The following is a 21046-nucleotide window of genomic DNA, read 5'->3' as shown; positions in this document are numbered from 1 at the left end:
TTTCATTTGTCTTTGTGTTTTGCCTTCTCACTTGCTGGACTCCCAGCTCCTTCTGATGCCTGACATAAAACATGAGTCACGCTCACCAACCCCTTGGCTGGCAGCTCTGGTTTCTGCCTTGTTGTCTGCTGGGATAGCCCTTCCTCTCCTAGCCACCTGCTTAACCCATCCCAGCTAGTTGCTACGTTCTCCCATTATCAATTCCTTGCTGCTCAGAGATCAGTCTGAGGACCAGTGGTCTTTGGACCAGTAACATGGGCACCCTTGTGAGCTGTTAGGTGGGAAACAGGAGCTTCCGGCAAGACTGTTTTGCTTTTTTATTTCTGAATGCAGGTACTCGCAACGGGACTCAGTGGCCTCTACTCTTCCTTGCCCACAAAACTGGAAGAGAAGGGTGAAGAGTGGCACTGCCTTCTGAAGGACGACTGGCTCCTGCTACCTTCCCTCGTGCAGTTCATGAACTCGCTGGAGTTCTGTAACGCGGTCATCCAGGTACTGTGGCAGCACAAGCCGTCCATGGGCCGGAGCCTGCCCGAAGCTCAGCCCTCGCTGGGCATTAGCTTGCATAGCATCCTTCGTTATTCAGATTTGTTCACATATTAACCATGTGTTAATCTCAAGACGTTCCTATGGAATAATGATGCTTTCCTTGAATCCCATTGGATAGCCTCAAACGAGCGAACAATGTTTGGTAGGCTTCTGAGAAGTTTCAATTGAGAGCAGCAAATGAAAAGATTTTATTTTCTCTATAAAAAGTGTTATTCTGTTTTGATTATCCACTTACCCATCAAAAATAAGTTCAGTGGCTGGCTCATTAGATAGATATTTTTAGGCTGCTTAAGTACTCCAAATTACAACACTTTTACTTCAAGGTCTTCCTGGGAGCTTACAAAGGAAAACACTTTATTTTGCTTAATGGTGCAAACTACATAAAGAATATTGTTATCCCAATTGAATTTGGAAGAAGTTAACAATCTTCTTAGCTACACAAATTAAATTTGCTTTGAAATTGGCTCGCTTTAGGGGAAAAACAGCCACTGAACTCTTGTGTATCTACCTTTTTGATTAGATTTTTTTACCTTTGGATTTCTTGGTACTGTTTTCAATAAAAATCCAATTTTATATATGTTTAAGGGTGTACTAAGTTTTCATCAAAAATTTCTTTTATGTAGCATAAATATTACCTTAATATTGGATTTATTAAGAAATCAGGTTTGCTTTATGGTGATTTTTTTAGGGTAAAAAATGTCAGTTATAACCTGTTTATCTACTAAATAAAGAAACAGCTTCTGAAGGAAAGTGAAAGTAAATTGTGTTAGTTCGCATCTCATTTTTATTGCTAAGTCAAAGGAAGTTTTATTTGTACTTAAGATAAATGGATTACATTTTTAAATTATTTCCCTTTAGTATTATAGTCTATCAACATTTTATGCAGAAATGTATGGAAGTGAAAATGACGGAACTACTATTAGCTCCTCTTCAGACATACAGAGAAGGATTGCCAGTAGTTTAAGCAGCTAGCCTTACTTCCCTAGAAACTGCTTTTTACTTCATGTTTGATTGAATCTCTCTCTTTCAAGAGAAGTAAAGCTTATGGGCATGGTGCTGAACAGAGAAACTACACACTTATTTGAAATTAAGAACAAACATCTAAAAACAATGTTTTTTAATTAAAACAGTATTTTATTTAAGTGAAAATTATTTTACTTAAAAAAATAGATAAAAATATTAGAAAAGGTTTGTCCATGTTGTCTGTGTTTTGAAAACCAAATTTGGGAAGTGCCCCAGCAGTGTTTTGTGCTGCTGATCAACAACCCACTTTTTATGAGAACACTCCACAGATCCTCTCCTCCCTAATATAAATATCAGAAAACACATCTTCCAAGTTCTCTGTTAGCAAAATAAATGCATTTAATTATCCTTTCCATAGTTGCACTCTTTAAAAAGGTAGTCACAGGTATATTTGGAGCCTAGAGGGAGTTAAGGGGAAAAATTATACTTTAAAATGTATTCATTTTAACTTATAAATATTTATGCATATTCAGTCTATTCATTGTCTGTCTTTTTCAAGTCAACTTTAAAATTAACTTTTTTTTCTATATTTGGAAGTATCACTTTAGCTACTTACACTGTAATAGATATTTGAAAAAAGTCACATCATTGTGTGGTCTGAGCTATTATTTAGCAACTGAAACCTGGCCCAAATTTAGGGTTCCCCTTTGAATGTAAGACGTGCGCAGAACTGTCTAGCTTTAAGGCACCCCTGAGGGTGAACCCTGTCATCTGCTTCTGTCTCAGGTGGCTCACCCCTTGATCCGCACTCAGCTCGTCAGCTACATTTACAATGGATTTTTGGTACCAGTGTTGGCTCCTGCCCTCCATAAGGTCAGTGGTTGTCTAAGGCCATCTTCTATCTGCTCATAGTATGAGGGAAACCGAGGGAGGTAAGCACAGTGTAAGTGGATACAGCCTCACTTTTCTTCTCGTTCCGCGCAAAGCTCTTAATAGTCTCAAAGCAGCCATGGTGGAAGTTGTATGGGTCCATTCAGTGTCGTGGGATGTCAAGTAGGACAAACTATAGGAGAGGTGACGCATGGTCTCCCACTTCCGAGGTTGATGTCAGGTCATGGGTGGGTTGCCATGAACATTCAGCTAAGCTGTCCTATGAGGCGCATCTTTCACAAAGAGTGTGTGGGCTGCCATGGGCAAGGGGAGGGCAGAGGCAGCACAGGTGCCACAGCTTTACCGTCTCCTTAATAGAACACGATTTTCTATTATAACAATTTCGTGAGGGCAGAAATTAAAGTGAAGCCATGTTAAAGCCCCATCAAAGGTTGGCTGTCTCATTAGCCCCACTCTGAATTCCTTATGACTCTCATTTTATATTTAATAAATCAACTGGTATCTTTTCCATTGTGAGTTATTATGAGACACCCCTGGACCTAGAATTCTAATTTTAAGGAGGTTTTTTTTGTTTTCCTCCCCTGATTGGGAGAAACACAAGAATTAATTCACAATGTTGCTTGGATGAAATGGCCTTCTTTCTGTATATTTAAAGTGCATTTTATTTGTTCTTATTTTATGAACAGAAACCCCGGACTCTAGCCATGCTGCGGGCTTACAGTATGTGCTGGTGGGGTGTCTGGCACAGTCCCAGTGGAGCTGTTTCTCTTTTGCTGTTCAGTACCCTTCGAGCTTAGTGGACACATTTTGTGAAACAAGCTGTAGTTGGTCTGATATGGGATTTCCTCAAGTTACTTTAGTGTTTTACAGACACAAAGAGGCCAAGTCTGTGGAATTAGAGGTGTCTTGGGAAATGCAGGGCACGCGCACGTGCCTTCTGTGTTGCTGTGCTGTCCTTCTGTTAGCCAGCATTCTGCTGTTCAGGGATGGGTGGGCGCCTGGCTTTGGCGGTCTCTAAGTCTGCGTGGGGAAGGACTTCCCTTTTTAGCGGGATGCAGTGGTACTACTGAAAGTCTGTAGTAATTGCAAATGCCCTCGCACAGGCTTCCTTCTTCATTTACTCCCAAGCTTTCCCTCACTGACTTACTGACACTAAATAATGTTATTTATCACTATTACAGTTTTCACACTACTATAATTAATATACTTTAGTGTTATGAATGTTGATGGAAATTCTTTTTGCATATCAATGGGGTATCAAGTGGTGTTTTGATACCCATGTATCTATATCAATATAACACTGAAGTCAAGTTAAACATATTTATCTTCCCAAACATTTGTCATTTCTTTATGATGCAAGCTCCCTTGTAACTTTGCTCAGTAGACATCCTACTGTGGCCTGGCACAGCAGAGCATCTTACTGTGATCTCACTGCAGCTTAGCACAGTGAGTTCTGTACAGGGATGAGGTCCAACTCACAGAGCTGTCAATGGACCATTCTGGCTCAGTACTTCACAGCACTTAGGAATGAAGGAGGAATTCAGGCATGAGCCATGCATGTTCAACATCTGAATTCACAGAGCTAAGCAAATTCGAGGGTTGGGGAGGGTGCCTGTGTGTTTTGTCTTCTGGGGTATGTCCACTGTGAACTGTGCACATGTCCTTAGACTTAAGAAGTTTGGAAAACCAAATCAATCAAACCAACAGAAAAGGAGACAAATGGCACATAATGGAGTATTTACAAATGCACAGGTACAACACTGGCAGTTGTCGCCTTCCCAGACAGTGCTTTATGAGAGGAAGATTGTGGATAGCACCATGTATACATTATCTGACTTCATTCTTAGTCCGTAATTTAAAATTGGAGATTTTAAAATCATGAAGTTAATACATGTTTATTCCATCAGGAGATGAAAATGAATGTTACTGTATCAGATTTTAATTTTCTATTCTCTAATTAAGATTCTTTAATTTTTATCCATTTATTGAGAGTTCTTCTCTGGATATTTCCATTTACTGTCCAGAGAGACCAAAAACTGATTGTCCTCTTCTTTAATTATTTTTCTTTGTATTCTTTATTGTTTGTTGGTTCATGTTTTTAGGCATGCCTTTAATCCCAGCACTTGGGAGGCAGAGGCAGGTGGATCACTGTGAATTCAAGGCCAGCCTGGTCTATAGAGGGAGTCCAGGACAGAGACAAAACAAAACAAACAAACAAACAGCTGCATTTACAATGGAAAGGGTTACAGCCTCTGGCTCTCTAGGTGACAGTGATAGGAGTGTGTCCTAGAACAGTAGCCCGGGGACACACTCTCCGAGCAGGTCAGAGCTGGACGTGTCTTGAGAATCTTCCAGTGGGAGCAGCCATATTCTGTTTCCTACATCTCCGTCTTGGGTGCCGAAAGGGTTACTTGAGTCTGGTCTGTAGGAATTCCCACTGTGTTTTGCAAACTTCAGGTTTGATTCCCTGACACGTGGGCCCTAGTTAGTCTTCCAAATAAAATTCCTCTGTGCATTCTCTCACCTAACTCGGGCATAACTTTCTAGTTATCTGCCATCAGTCTAAGTGGCTTATAAAGGTGAACTCATTCTCTCTGCCTCATAAATAACACAAATAAATTCATAATTAAAAATTTCTCCACATCACAATCAATATATTCCCCACAGCATTTCTTAAGCAGAGATTAAGCATTGTAAGACCATATGAAGAGACTAGGGAGATGCCTCAATCAATGAAGTGCCTTCCATTATAAGCACACAGATCTGAGTTGGTTCCCCCCCCCCCAAAAAAAAATCCAAATTAAAAAGCCAGACCTGGTATCTTGAATCCCTGTGCTGTGGGACAAAGTGTGGCTGGGGCAGGAGGGGGCAGGTGGATCCTGGAAGTTCTTTGGCCAGCTGTCCTATCTGAATTGGTGACATTCGGATTTAGTGACAAAGTCTGTATTGGAGAGTGAAGGAAGAGCGAGGAAAGACACTTGACATTGACCTCTGGCTTATCTACATGGATGACTCAACCTCCACCTGCCCTAAGGAGTACCCACATCATAAGCACACCACATAGCACACGCGTGCACACACGCTACCTTGTGAGTAGGAGGAGTGTGTCAGCTGAATGAAGGTCAGGCCCACAGTTACTCCCCACTGTAGATGTATGTGGGCCTATGCACTCAAAAGCTGTACTTTTGTACGAATTTCTTCGTCCAACACTGAGGCATGGCCATTTATTCCCCTGGGTTAGTGCAAAGGCTGATGAATGTTGGTGTTTTGGGTTTGTTTGTTTGTTCATTTCAGGCTGTGAGGGTTTCTTCCATAGTCATGGGCAACTTGAACACAGAAAGAAAGCTCTGGGCTGGAAGTAGACTCTACTGAGCATGTGTGAGGCCTTGGGTCTAATCTCCAGCATGAGAAATACAAGCAACCCAGGAAGCCCTGAACAGAGAATGCTTTTTGTTTGTTTGTTTGTGTTTTGTTTGTTTTTAATCAACTCATTTGGCATAGCACGTAAGCTCTGCTGAATGCCCTTGGTGTCTGGTCTTACCTGCAGCATCTCAAAGTTGTTGGTTTTAACCTAGTCATGTTAATATTTGTATGTTCTGTGGAGAAAATATCAATATATCCGACTTAGGTTGCTCAACCAGACCTTCTGAGGATTTTATATAAAACATGGCAAGTAAACACATCATTCTTCTAAAAGTTTTAAATTCCCAAATACATACAGCCTCCAGAGCTTGGAATAAGAGATGGGAAACCTACTTTGGACATTTTGGAAAAGGGTTAATTTTGACAGGTGGTTGGAATCATGCTTTTGCTAACGTCATATTACAGAAAATGATATTGGTGGATGAAATGAACAATTAAATTCACCTGCAGACACATTTGTAGGCATTCCAGACTTGTTTGTTCCTTTCTTTACTTCAGATTAAAGGGTACCTTACCCACAGGGAAAGCTATTACTTTTGTGACTATTTGGTTAATTTGTCCAAGGTTAATTTGTTCAAAGCTGAATGCTCATTGGTTGGTTGCACTAGGCTGCATTCTCAGAAACACAGAAGCCAAGGAAAGATTCAACAAGCAGGGGTTTTATTTCAAGGAGCAAGACAGGAGAGCACTTGGGGATCAGATTGACAAAACCGGCACCACCGGAGCTTACATCACCTGTCACGGTGTCAGAGTGAGAGATGTGTAGCTTTTATCTGAAAGTGACACATGTCTTTCTATTCACATTTCACCCTCTGAAGGTAAGCAAAGCCTCAGGCCACATCCTCCCTCAGAGAGAAGCATGGCTCTCCTGCTTTATCAGAAGGAATGTCTAGGGTGTGACTATTTGCCCTGATGGCTGTCATTCATGTTGTGTCAGGGTCCCAGCAGGAATGGTAGGCCTCAGACTATGCTGTGAAGGAAGCTGAAGAAGTAGGTAGTTTTGAGAGGGTTGCTGCTTCTGTGCCTTAGTGCTGGCTTAGAACCCATACTCAGAGCTGGTGGCTCACAGCAGCCATTGGTTGTTAGTGTCAGTCACCACCTGTGTGGTATCTCAGACAATGGCTCCAAGGCCAAGGGGCATTTGTGTCTACTGTAATCAGGGCAGAGGGAGTGCATGTATGGGGCCCAGGGAAGGCCTGACAATAACAAGACAATGAATTGTGGGCTGGAATTCTGAGAGGTGTGGAAGAGAACAGAAAAAAACAGAAATCTAGGTGTGGTAGCACTAACCTGTCATCCCAGTATTGAGGAAGCTGAGGCAGGAGGATTGCACATGAGTTCAAGGCTAGCCCACGTTATATAGTGAGTTTCAGCTCAGCATAGGTTTTGCGTTAGTCCGTGTCTCACTCCCTCCCCACTCAGAAAAAGAGAATTGCTTTACCACTGCTCTCCAAGGCTTCCCACTCCCTGGACTGAGTCACCCGAGACTTGAACTCTCCTTGCTCTCTTTGCATCCGTCTGCTACACTGGCTGACTTGCTCCTCTTGAATGCTGGCATGTCCTGGAGGAATTGGCCCTCTGCTGATGGGCTCCTGGGATCACCAAGCAGCTCTGCACAGATGGGCAGATGGCTAGTGGGTCTTAGAGTTTAGCCACTGGTTTGGTTCAGTTCCCATAAATGTGGACTATAAAAGTGCAACATGTTAACACACCTTCTTTTGTTCCTGGGCCAGCTCAGCTAATCTGCATATCTTTTTGTGGTTAATAGAGGTTTTCCCAGCTGCCCTAAAAGGCTTGATTATTCTCTGCACTTTTCTATTACTTTCTCTCTCTCTCTCTCTCTCTCTCTCTCTCTCTCTCTCTCTCTCTCTCTCTCTTTCTCTTTCTCTGTCTGTCTGTCTGTCTGTCTCTCTCTCTCTTCATAATTTGTTTTTTTATTTCTTCTCCCAATAATGTCACCTTAAGTGTCCATCTCTACACATCTTGACCAGGGTTAGCTTTCACTGCTGCAATGTCTCTCGCCATTTTCTCACACACTGATGGATTCAGGTTTATAAACACCTTAAAGTATGTCACCCTTCTCCTGTCACCCTAGGTAGCTCTGTTTCCCTTAGTGTTAGTCTCCCTGGTGTGCTGAGCCCTCCCAGGCCTGCCTGCACTCAAGCTGGCCTTGGCTGGCTCTCTTCCTTTGTCTTCTAGGGCCATGCCAGCTCAACTCCTGCACTTCCTACTGTCTGTAACTTTGGAGGGTCTAGGCTTCTTGTTTTCTAGAGATTTTGAACTCCCAGGATCTGTATTGGATTGTCATTGCTGAACACACATCTCTCTCTGATGTCGGGAACATATTGTTTTGGACCCTGCCAGTCCTCTGTCCTGAAAATGCTTAGATCTCTGGTTCCCAAGCTATGTGCCCATGGGGCCCCAGGTTCTGAATTTATGAGGGAAATACGGTGACACCTGTTGGATGCTAGGGGAAACACTAGTCAAATGATTTGCAGTTTCAGCATTAAGCCATGTGCATTCCTTTCATGTGGTAGGATGAAAACTTGGTGGGTGCTATACTTAAGAGGAAGTGGCTCATAACACCCAGGGTGGAACAGGAAAGGAGTTTGTTTGCAAGTTCCAAGGGCTTGCCCAGGTCCAGGGTGTCTACCAGGTTGTTAGACACTGACTAACTGTTATGATGTTTCAACTTAATATTTAATGATTAGCATGACTGGGGGGGGGTGTCCTTTTTGGCTTGGGTGTGCCATAAAAAAGATTGTGATGTACATGGATCTTTGGGGCTAAGATATTGCAACGTCTGCTCTAGGTTTTTGTTTGTTTGCTTGCTTAAATTCGTTTGCCTCTAGAGCAAGGCTTAACAAACTGGAATTCAAGGACCTACTTTAGCTTATGGCCTTTTTGTATATCTCCAAATTTGCAATGGTGTTTCCATGTATTAATAGAGTAGTAGATAAGCAAAATATGGTAAATGCAAGCAAATATTATTCAGCCATTTAGAAAAAAAGGAAATTCTGACATACTACAGCACAATGAACAGTGAAGGAGATACACACATACACACACACACACATATATATATATATATAAAACCTCACTCATGTGAGACACTTAATGCAGGATTTGCAGGCACAGAAAACAGAAAGAGCTTCTTGGGAGCAGAAGAAATGGGAGAATGGGGAGTCACTCCTTCATAGGTCTAGTTGTTCAGTTTTGTGAGGTGAAAAGTTCTGGAGGTTGGTTAACAACAATACGAACACACACACGTACAGCAATATGAACATCACTGGGCAGCGTGCTTCTATTGATGAAGATGCTGTTCTGTGTGTTGTACTACAATTATAAAAGATGGAGTAGTGTTTTCCATTTTTTCAATTTTTTTTAATGCTAATATATATAGGTCAGACTGTGACCCGCCCCCCAAGCCCTAAAATACTTCTGGAGCTGGGGGTATAACTTAGTGGTACATGGCTTGCCCGGGTTGTGTGAGGCCCTGGGTTTTGTCCCGAGCAATAGTAGTGGTAGTGGTGGTAGGAGTAGTAGTAATAGTAGTAATAGTGTCATCATAGTGTTATAGTGGTAGTAGCAACAGCAGCAGCAACAGCAGCAGCAACAGCAACAGCAGTAGCAGCAACAGCAACAGCAGCAGCAGCAGCAGCAGCAACAGCAACAGCAGCAGCAGCAACAGCAGCAGCAGCAGTAGCAGCAGTAGCAGCAGCAGCAGCAGCAGTAGCAGCAGCAGCAGTAGCAGCAGCAGCAGTAGCAGCAGCAGCAGTAGCAGCAGTAGCAACAGCAGCAGCAGCAGCAGCAGTAGCAGCAACAGCAGCAACAGCAGCAGCAGCAACAGCAGCAGCAGCAGCAGCAGCAACAGCAGCAGCAGCAACAGCAGCAGCAGCAGTAGCAGCAGCAGCAGCAGCAGCAACAATAACATAAAAGAAGTCAGCTATCTGGATCTTTATAGAAAAGGTTTGCACACCCCTGTGTAGGAGCAGCATGGTGTCTTGTATATTTCAGGTGCATAGCAAATGTTTGGATATGACAATAGTGGAAGAAAGTCCTCAAACAGAGGCGTTGAGAAAAGGTTACTAGTGAGTTTTCTCTGAAAGCACCCATCAGGACCAGGAGCAGAGGACCCAAGTGATGCTGCCTGCCTGACTGTCACCAACCTAGACTCTCCGCTCGGGTGTGTTATCGGCGGTCCTGTGAGAGCAGGAGAGCAGGAGCTAGGCAGTATGTCATAGGAGACAACGCTGACTTTGGAACTTGTCCTGGTCTCTAGCAGGAGCAGGAGCAAGGTTGGTAGGGAGTCCAGGTGGGGAAGGATGGTCTAAGCAACACCTGGAGCACTTGCAGCGTTTCCAGAAGTGACTTTGGGTACTCCTTGTTTTGGAGGCTGCTGTGGGTCCATCCCTCACAGGCCTTAGAAAATAAGAGAAGAAGCTTGGGACTGTCTCTGTTTGAGGGAGCTGAAGACCTTGAGGGCTGTGTGCCAAGGGCAGCCAGTGGTGGCAAGGGAATCAGTCACACACGTCCTTTCTGCATGCAACGCACAGGCACTAGCCATGGAAACTCTGACCTCAAAGCCTGTACCTCTGGTTTTGCCGAAGAACAGCTGGCTATATTTCAGTTCCTGTAAGTGTGCTTGGAAAACAGAAGCAAGAAATCCACCAGAAACAAACAAACAACCCAAAAGACGATTTCCCACCATCTTCCGTGTGCTAAAACTGTGCTTCTACATGGGTAGGCTAATTTCCGGCATTCCCGGAAGGGCGTGTGTGTTGGCCTCCTGTAAGCCACCGAGGAGCTCATTTGTTTTACAGTCTTGCCTTCCAAACACACACATACATATTCATGATGTACATCCTGCAAGCTCAATAATTCATGGCTTATTGACTTAAGTTGATGGATGGAAGTTTTTGGGTGATTGAAAAGGAAAGGTGGAAATTCCAAGAGGCCTGGCACAGCCACGCGGGAGTTGCCCACTTACCAATACTGTTCTTCGTAGGTGGGGTGGGGCAAGGACTTTAGTACGGCCCAGTTTGGTTCTCCGGGCTCAGCATACTCGGGACCTTAATGGCCAGTACAAGCCATGACTGGAGACTTTTTAAACGATGTAATAGCATCTTCAGATTATCATCATTATGAAATATTAATGGGCCTCAGCTGGGTGCCGAGCTTACTAGAGGAGCAGTTTGCCTCACCCCATCCAGTTCTGCCTCCCTGTTTCCTGGTCTGGGTGATAGGAGGGGAAGGCTAAGGGTGGGGGGGAGGGCAAACAGGTCCCCTTGCTTGCTCTTCTGGACCACTTGTTTCTGTAGTATTTGGATGTGTGGCATGTTTGGGTCCTCTGTCCTTCTGCTGCCGTCTCTGCTGCTTCCTGGCGGAAAGCACTCTGACACTGTGTGTCTGGTTTCCAATAATGCCGTGGAATTTCACTGGGGAAAAATGCCTTCAGTACAGAATTGTAAGAAAGGAGTCCAAGCATGGAATTAGATGCAGCTATGGTCATCACCATGCCGCTGGTGCGCCCAAAGCATGGGATTAGTGTAGGGTGTTGGCTGTGGAACCTGGGGTTTTTCTTTTTCTTTTAAACTTAGCGGTTCTCTGCTATGCCTTCTTTTTAGCTTCCCTTGAGTTATTTTGTCACCAAATGAGACGCTGGCTCTGCAGTGAACCATAATGAAAGTTTTAGAATGGTGGTGTTGCTGCTTTTTACATTTTGTAGTTTTACCTACACATTTCAGTGATTTGCTTTATAAAGTCCGTTGTCTGTATTAGTGACCTCGGCTTTTAATTTCTAAAGGTTCCTGAATATTGTCTTATTCTTGCTGGGTTCTCTTTTCTTTTTCTGTAATAATGTTGTGGTCTAATTATTTTTGTTAACTTCCTCCCCTACCCCCACCCTTTTTACTCAGTGAAGATTCTGCCCCTAGAGCAAATTTGCTGTTCACATTGGCCACTAGTGTAGTGCAAGGCAAGGCAGCCTAGAGGCAGCCTGAGGAAACAAGCACGCTCCTCGAAGAAGTTACTGCTATTGTCTCAAGGGCCAGCTCTGGCTAGCTCCAGGGCTAGCTAGCTCTGGCTAGCTCCAGGACAGGCAGGTGTCTCCTGCATCATTTTCTAGAAACTGGGGAAACTGTAAGCTGTGGGTGCCTGAGCGTGGCAGGACAGCTTGTAGCATCTGTTGCCATGGCCCAGGCAGGTTGTTATCATGTCTGTGTGCAGCACTGGGGCTGTGACCACAGGTAAGGAGGCTGGCTCAGCTGCTGTCTTGGCTTCTTTTCCTGTTGCTGTGATAAAAATCCTCTGACATAAACAGCTTGAAGGAGGAAGGTCTCATTTCGCCTTACACTTCCAGGGTGTCACACATCACTGCGGGGGAGTCACAGTGGCAAGAGGTCGAGGAAAACAAGGAACATCATATACACAGTCAAAATGCAGAGAGATGAGTGTGTGTTAGTGTTCCACTCCGTGCTCCCTTTTATACAGTCCAGAATTCCTTGCCCAAGGAATGGTCCCTTCTCTAAACTCAAGTGGCTCTTCCCACCTTAATTAACATATTCAAGATAATCCCTCACAGGCATGCGCAGAGGCCTATCTTCCTAGGGATTCTAGATTCTGCCAAGCTGACAAATAAGCAGTTGACCAATAACAGCTGTAGTGTGAGGGGAGGGGTCCAAGTGGTTGCTCTATCTTGAACAATCCCGTGAAAGTGGAGGTAAAGATTACCAAGGTGGGCAGTGAGTGCAGGTGAACGAGATGAGGAGAAGACCCTGAGAAACTCACATTCAGCAAGGCAGCTGTGGACAGACTAACCAATGGCTCTGTCCGGCTAGCTGAATAGACCCAAAAGAGTTCACTGGAAAATATAAGAGGCTCTGTCTTGGAAATACCTGATTTATTAATTGAAAACTATGACTATGTATTACCTAATACATTCATTCAGGAGTTGGCAGAAGTGATGCAGATTCATGTAAAATATACCTCGGAGTGGGTTTGGGGATTAGTCAGTCCTTGGTTTGCAGGCTGGTCCCCTCGCTACTTCAATCAGCTCTGACTGTGGCAGCATCCTTACCCATGTGTGTACACAAAATGATACACACCTCCTCGGGATTTTGTGAGGAATAAATACATATTATATTTGAAGTAATTATTACTGTCACTGATACTTAGCCCTAAATACATACCACCTGTTGTTATTCATGAAGGTAACCAACCGACTTTCTAAAATGAGACGTTGTCACGTGATGTGGTGTCACCACCCAGTAACTCTTGCCCCATTTCAGCCAGTAGGACAGTTTGAGCTTATACTCTTGGTTCATGAAAAGCTTTAGGTTTTCTCTTCCCCTGTTTGTTTGTGGGATATGGTATCAATTCTGCTGCCCTACATTTTCTCTATTTATTCTCATTCTCAAAAACAGTTACGTTGGGTATCTTGAATGAATGAAGACTCTTAATCTTTGGAGCTTCTGATTTGGAAGGATGGTAGACTCCTGAGAGATTGGAGCCCCAGCCACGACCTAAGCTTCCAAGGGTCACACTTGGATGAACACTGACCCGTGCCCTGACAGCACTTTATAATTTGTGTCATTTCATTGAATGAAGAATCAGAAGACAATGTGATGTTTGATGTTAATGCTCAACTCGATAGACTCCAGAGTCACCTAGCTGTGCCTTTGAACGTGTCTGCGGGCCACTGGCTTGACTTTGTTCATTGAGGTGGGGAGGACTGCGCACTGCAGGCAGCGATGTTCCCTGGCTGAGATCCTGGACTGTGGGGGACAAGAGCAGACATCAGGCATTCGTCGCTCTCTGCCTTCTGATTGTGGGGTGACATCACCAGCTGTTTCAAGCTCCTGTTGCCTTGACTTCCTCTTTGTGAGCCAGAACAAGCCCGTCCTCCTCCTTCAAGATACTGCTTGTTGTCAGTATCTTACCACAGTGATAAGGAAGTGGCTGAGACACCCAGGCTTTAGTTTTATGTGTGATCTCCAGGGGTTTTAACTCAGTTATGGACTAACCTCACCCTGCATGTATCACTCCCCAATAAGATGACAGCGATCTGTGAAATGAATTCTTAGAATGGGTCAGGTCTTCTTGTCTCCCTATGATAGGTCAAAGTATTCTGCTTCATTTAAGGACACAGTAGTAGTAGCCGTTGTAGTTGTAGTTGAAGATGTGTGGTAAAAGGAGATGGTTGGCTCCAGAAAGATGTTTCTTCTCTGATGTGTGCAAGGACTGATGAGATCCTTCCCTTTGTTGAGGATGGCGGCAAGTTTCCACTCCTTACTGTGTGAAGTCAACTCTGCTCTACTCTGTGGTGCTGTTTAGGTATGTGTGCAGTGTTGTCAGTATCATGGACATTTCTCTCAAAAGTAAATAGTATCGGCCAACGATGGTGGTGGTGGCTACTCACTGATGTTACGGATATCGCAGAATATGATAAGGTTTCAACCATTCCCACCAGATGGCTGTGGTGCTGTGAGAATAGAGAAATAATGTGCTTCTCTTAATGTGACTCCATAATAAAGGGGGCCGGAAGAGTTCAGTTGTCAATATCACCGTTTTGTTTTTTAACTTCTGATATTTCATGTTATTGTGTGGAAAGATGACACACACACAGATGTCCAGACCCACGTAAAGCACACACTTCCCTTCAGCAATACATTCAAAAACTTAACAGTCCATCCTGTGGCCTCCATTACCACTTGTGGGCCAACTGTGAAACATAAATGATTAAGGTTTATTGGGAAAAGCCTTTGGGAATATGGCAATAGAAGCTATTGGAGTATTTGCTTCCTTCTTTTAAAAAAAGAAAATATTGTAATTAATATCTAAGGTCTTGCTGCTGAGTTTCTAGATTAATTAAGTACCATATTGTTGAGTATCTTTTAGTCAAGGCAGCTCCATGGAAGGCCACTGGCACATCCTCAGCTGGCAGTAGATATATTATTCAGGTACTGGAAGCCTAAAGCTTTCCACTCCTATTTTATTTTTACAGAATAATGGTGAACCGATTCAATTATAGCCATCCGTGACCATAGGGTCAATGGTGCCAGTGTGGACCAACTTCACGGTATCTTGGAGGCATCCCAGTTCCTATAATGCTTTGTCTAATGATAAGCTTAGCAAGAATAAATAAAACTGGCAAAAAATAAATAGAGTTAAAATAGAGAGTGAAGAGGCAGAACATTAATTTATGTGGATGCCTGGAACTCAAATGAGATAACTCTTAATTGTGTAAACCCAAAAGGAAGTCAGATTTAAGATAGATATTCCTTTAAAAAAAACATGAGGGAAGATACACATTTTCTAGGGAGAAGGAAAACGATCATGTACAGTATTACTAAAGAAGCACTGACGGCTGAAAAAAAGTCATGCTTGGAACATGTCCTCTGCATGCAGAAACGAATATTTGCTTAAGGCAAACTTTACTGCACTGGATTTGAAGTGCCTGTAAAATAGTAAGGGTAACTGGCAGCATGCCGTTGCCATGGTTGTTTGTCAAGATATTAACTATCCGAATAAGCCCTGTGATATTTACCTTTATGTCAAATGCTTTAATATAACCATAAATTGATCATCTCTAATCCCCAAGCTCCAAATGCTTTGAACCCTCGGGCTGCGGTTTGGCTGTGTGACACTCAATGTATGGTAGGCTTAACTCTCCAGCTTCCTTCTGAGTGTGAGAATCTAGGAGTTTAGAATTCTCGTGTCCCGGTGCTTAGTGCCTAGGTATTCTGGGAGTTTTTTTGTTTTGTTTTGTTTTGTTTTTAAGTAGATGGATTAACAAAATCTCAGTGTCTAAGCTTTTCACAGAGAGCACAGACCTGTGCTTTCAGCTACTTGAGAAATTGTTAAGGTAGGAGGATTGCAAGTTCAAGGCTATCCTAGGCCACAGAGCGAGTTCAAAGCCAGCCTGGACAGCATAGTGAAGCCCCATGACAAAGCAATAAGTAAACACTGGGCTGGGGATATGACTCAATGGTAGAGCTTGCTGAGCGTGTGTGATGCCCTGGGTTCCATCCTCAGTCCTACAAAGGAAACAGCATGTGTGGACTTCATGAGGCATTCTTTGTGTTTAAAGTTCTTGTTGAATCCGAATAGAGTACATTAGAAATAGAGATGTAGCATGTTACGAACACTTACAGAATTTTAGTAGTGGGCATAACTCCAGAGACTGTGTGTAACTCGTTTCTCCATCAAAGGCACCGAAGACTAAAGAGGGGAGTGGCCTTGACCATGTTTATTTACTCCCATGTTACTGATTAATCTTGAGCCAAACTCAACTCTTTAGCGATGTCCTTATATTAGCTTTTTTTTTTTCCCTTAAAGTAAACCTTAGGTTCATGGGCCCTTCCATGACATAAGTTTAACTTCTGAGTCCCCAAAGCAGAATTTAGAGAAAGTCCTCCTTCCTTTTCTCAAACACAAAATAGATTTCCCAGGCTCTGGTACAATGCAGGGAGTTGCTTGGGTGTGCCAATATTACTTTTTAAAGTCCGTTTCTCTGAAAGGAGAATTTGCGCCACCTAGTGGATTGGAGAAAAGGCTTTTGGGGTGAAGGTTTCAGTGGGGCCCTCCCCTAAAGAGAAGAAAGGAACTCTTGTTTTAGCTCAGGAATCTCCACTCTCTCCCATGGAAACTTTTGTGTCTTCGAAGTGGTGTTCATAGCCCAGGATACATGTCGGGTCACTTTGTACCCCCACTGGGCTAAAAATAAGCCACAGTGCTGCCATGGTGCTTTGTGGTAGAGGAAAGAGGTGACACAGTAGGGACTACACCAGCCCTATTTGTCCTCCCACTCTCTCTTGTCTGAATTTTTTTCACTTGTTAATTTAAGAATTCTATAATGGGCTTTCTCAACATTGTTGGGAATCAATTAAGTCTGTTCTTCCCAGGAATTCCCCCATGGCTCTTTTGGACAATTATTCAGGATTGTACAGTATTCTAGTTTTTGGATGCTTCCAAATCGCTCCTTTGTTGTCCCTTCAGGAGAGATGCTCAGTCTTCCCGAAGCTCTGGGGAAGATTGGTTTTGAGTGGCATGTGGTAGAAGGTAGCATCCATCTGCAGGACAACTTGAAGACTGAATGGCCAGGACAGGGCCGTGTTTCTCCGTACTCATTTCCCTATGATTGGGGGTGCCTTTTGGACTCTTGCACTAGATATTTTCCTTGAGAAGGATACTTGGTCCTCTTTATAGGTAAGAGTACAGCTCTGCAAAAATCAGATTTCTAAAGCTCTTTTTTTTTTTCCCTACCAGCAGAAGTGCCTTCATGGTATGGCAGTGTCTGGGAAGTTTAGAGACCTGAAGGTCAGAAGGACCACGTGGCCTTATAGTGGTGCAGGTGACAATCAGAACCAAGAAGAGAGTAGCCTAGCAGGGAGGCTACCCCAGCAGGAGGGTTAGCCTCACAGACAGGCTGACGTAGCTGGGTCAGGATGGATCGTAAGCAAGGGTGTCTTTGGGAGAGTCAAAGGTGGAAGTGACAGTGAGAACCACCACCAAGTTCTTACCCAAGTGTTTAGGGTAAATGCCTGGGCTCTGGTAGCCCCAATAAGTGAAGTTCTGTCACCTGTCCCTAGCACACTCATTAAGGAGAGTAACCTTGAAAAGCAAAGAAAGGTTGTTTATTAGGTATGGCCACATTGGGGAAAAAACAAATAAAGGTCCGGTAACACCCAGTTAGGATGTGGGCATGAGGTTTAGACGTACATAGAGGGCAAGAGCTTGGCAGAATGGAATAGTATTGGTCAAGTCCTATCTTTGGTCTCTGCTTTCTGTCTGTTCTGTGCCAATAATCTACAATACTTTGCTAAGAATGGAGCCTTGCCTTTGTAGTTAACTGGCCTCCTCTGAGTTGTCCTTGGAAGCTTTGTTTTTCCTGGAAATGAATGTAACGCAACAGGAAAGGTTAAGGACAATTACTTACCTCTGTGATGTCTTCCAAGAGACAGATACAACTGAAGGCAGAGATGCCCGGCGCTCATCCTGTCTTCAGTTATCCTGTGGGCCAAAGTGAGGAGCCCGTGTTTGTTAACAGAATCCGCTTCTAAGCGCCATTTTCAGTGTGATGGCCTTAAAAATGGGCTGTGAATCACTGGAGTCCAAGTTTGCTGGCCTCTTAGACTTTTAAATTATGTGCACATTGGAGATCTCTCTCTGTGGGCTGGGGCAGGGCAGGACAGTGCTGATGTTTGCATGCTACTGTTGGGATTGCAGATAGAGGGCTCCACGTTTACTTCTATGAGAGGAGCTTCTGGGGTAGGCTCTGAGTCTGACCTGGGTCTGAGGGATGAGTGTGAGGGCCGAAGATGTCCCTCTGGGAGTGGCAGCCAAGTGTGTTGTTGGCATTGTCCTTGAATGAGAGAACTCATTTGATACTGTTGGTCCTGTCCCAGTGACTGTAGGGATGTGGGTGTCTCACAAAAAAGCATTGGTTCCTTCTGTTGGTTTAACACCAAGGTTCAGCTTTACGTAGGAATTCCAAAGGTAGTGTGCCCAGCCAGTTTTTGGAAGAACCCTCAGGAGTAGAGGACTGATATGACACTTGGAGCTGTTTTCTTTGGCCTGGAAAAAAAAAAAAAAGGTTGATTTGCAACTTTACCACAGAAGATCTTGTCCATCTACCTGGTCCAAGCAGTGGATACAAAGGTTCAGGTCTAAGGATTTCTGTTCTGTTTTCAGAAGAGTAGTTAGAATGTTGTCCTGACTTCTTCTCAAATAATATAAAGAATATGAAGCATTGAATCTGGTCTCTTCTGCTTCTTGTGTATTGGGGGGGGGGGCAAATTTTTTTTGAGTCTCAGTTTTCCTACTAATTACCTTTAAGGACCAAGGACCAATACTGTGTGTGAAGTACCTAACACATTATTGGCAAAGAGCTAGGACTCTGTGAACAGTAGTCATTTGGGGAACTATCAAATCATGTATAATTAATGAAGATGATAATTAACAACAGCATTCCCTTCTTCTTTTGGAAATAGCAGCTCCGTGGCCTGTGTGTAGTTGTTGTCTCATGGGGATGACAAAGTGGTGCTGATAAAGCCTCCCCCCAGGGAGGACGTCCTCAGAAAGTCCCTCCCCACAGAGTCAGCATATAACTGCCCACAGTGTCATCACCTAACATGCAATTACCTGAATTAGTCACTTTTATCGAGGAGGCAGAATGTTTGAGGAAACAAAGTGGGGAAGGATGCATCTTGTTTCAGGGTTTTAGTTCATGGTCACATTGGCCCCATTGATTCTTGGCCCTTGGTGAGGTGATGCTCCTCATCTTGGTGGGGAGCATGTGGCTAAGGGAGAGAAGCTGAGCTGTGGGAAAGGATTGGGGAGAGTAGGCAGGATCTAAGAATAAGATACACCCTCAGGGGCTGGAGAGAGCTCAGCGGTTCACAGCGTTTAGACCCAGATCCAGTCCCCAGTACCCACATAGCAGCTCACAGGAGTTTGTAACTCCAGTTTCCAAGTATCTGATGTCCTCTTGGGACCTTTATGGGCACTGTACATGCACATGGTAAACATATATATTTATATATATGTAGGTAAAATAGTTGTATAAATAAAGAAAGAAGAAAGATAGGCCTTTCATGCCTCCAGTGACCTAATTCCTCCATCCAAACCGCTTCCCAATCCCACTCACCTATGATCACCTCAGTGGATTAACTCATTGATGAGTTTCATTGGTGACGCTAGTTGTCCACAGGATCCAATCACCTCCCAAAAGTGTCACCAGCTGGGGCATCAACACATAGAGCCTTTAGGGGACATTTTATATTAAGCCATGGTGTTCCCTAAGAGAATCAATTTTACAGTTCAGTCATCTTGTTAGGGCCATTTGGAAAGCTAAGAAGCCAGTGTGGGCGACGCAGGGTGGTGAGGGCCCCAGTTTTGGGTTCTGTGTAGACTCCTTCTTGGGGTCGCCTGTGTTCTGTCATGAGCCTGTCTTGCTGCTGTCATTCACCATGACTTAGCAGTATGTGGAGGACAGTGATGCCTTTGGCATGACGGTAAAAAGCATCTGTGCGAATCAGTGTTAAGAGAGTTTGCAGTCAAAACAACCTGAAATAAAGGCAAAGTCAGTATAGTCTCAGTCATGAGTCTTCCTTACTTGTGTTCTGAGAAAATGGGAAATAGGAAACATCAGTCAGGCGGGTGGATCACCAAATCACATCGTCATTACTGGTAAAATCACGCTGGAGAATAGGGCTTTCTTCTTGTAGGTGCTATTTCCTGATGTTAGGGATTAGACACGCCACAGCTTCTATGGCAGGAGGAGCACAGAAGAACTGTGCTTCCTGCCAGAGGCCTAGCTTCCCAAGAAAAGAGCGGGAGGGATGGACTCAGCCTCTTATCGTTTCCTGGGGAGAAAGGCTGGGAGAGGCAGCCGGAAGCACCCTGCCAGGAGACCCTGAGTGTCAGAGAAGCCTTAGGGCCTCACTGTCCTGTGCACAGTTTTCAAAAGGCTCAGCTCCCTTTGTTCCAATAGTTTATAGGTGGTAATACACATTTTAAAAATTGCCTATTATTTGTTTCCCTCATTCCAAAGGACACTTGATGGGCCCCGTTACCTGCATAAGACAGTCTGGACTCCTATACCTGGCTTTGCAAACTGCATCTAACCTGGCCCCTGGCTTGCTGCTCTGTAATTTCCAAATGGAAATCTTAAGTCAGAGGTATCACCCTCTGCAGAGTCTGTGCTTGTTCCCGAGTTCCAGCTGGGTTGTCCCTTCTACCTCCCGCCTGCCCACCCAGAGTGCATTCGTTTAAGTCCCAGCGCAAGTCCCACACTGCGACAAGCGTTGCACTTGAGCACACATTGATTTCTGTCATCTCTAAACCACCTCTGAGCAGCCATGTGAGTCAAGAGTCTGGGCTTAGCCCTCCTCTCCTTGTATGAGCTTTGTCGGCCAGTGCACACGTACCTCCAAGGACAGACGCGTTTTGTCCTTCTGTGTATCTTTAGCTGCATGTATGTGTGTGCAGTTCACTCAGTAAATCACAATTGGCTGAGTAAATGAAGCAGAAGAAGTGGTGGGTTCCTTCCTACGACTCTGGCTGTGTGTTTCGTATGCTGGGAAGTAAGACAGACAGAGAACTCACATTAGCTCTGAGTCTCATGTCAAACTGACACAGAATCAGAGACTCTTAGGCCTTCAGAGCTCAGGTTGCACTCCTCTAGGCCAGCACCAGCGGTCCACAGCTGAGGGTAGTG

The 21046-nt window shown here is 44.1% G+C and overlaps 1 protein-coding gene across 6 annotated transcripts in view; it reads left to right on the top strand.

The window, feature by feature from the left end:
- FHIP1A (FHF complex subunit HOOK interacting protein 1A) overlaps nt 1-21046 on the top strand; it is a 231522-nt gene that overhangs the window by 160132 nt on the left and 50344 nt on the right. For all 6 annotated transcript variants that reach the window (XM_084768557.1, XM_084768558.1, XM_084768554.1 and 3 more), the window contains 2 exons: nt 334-492; nt 2299-2385. In XM_084768557.1, the coding sequence (XP_084624683.1) occupies nt 334-492; nt 2299-2385 (246 nt within the window). The remainder of the gene's footprint in view (nt 1-333; nt 493-2298; nt 2386-21046) is intronic.

This window comes from Acomys minous (assembly GCF_964271855.1).
Source record: "Acomys minous genome assembly, chromosome: 19".
Taxonomy (NCBI): domain Eukaryota; kingdom Metazoa; phylum Chordata; class Mammalia; order Rodentia; family Muridae; genus Acomys; species Acomys minous.
Note: the sequence above shows the minus strand (reverse complement) of the source record. Positions and strands in the feature narration are given on the sequence as shown.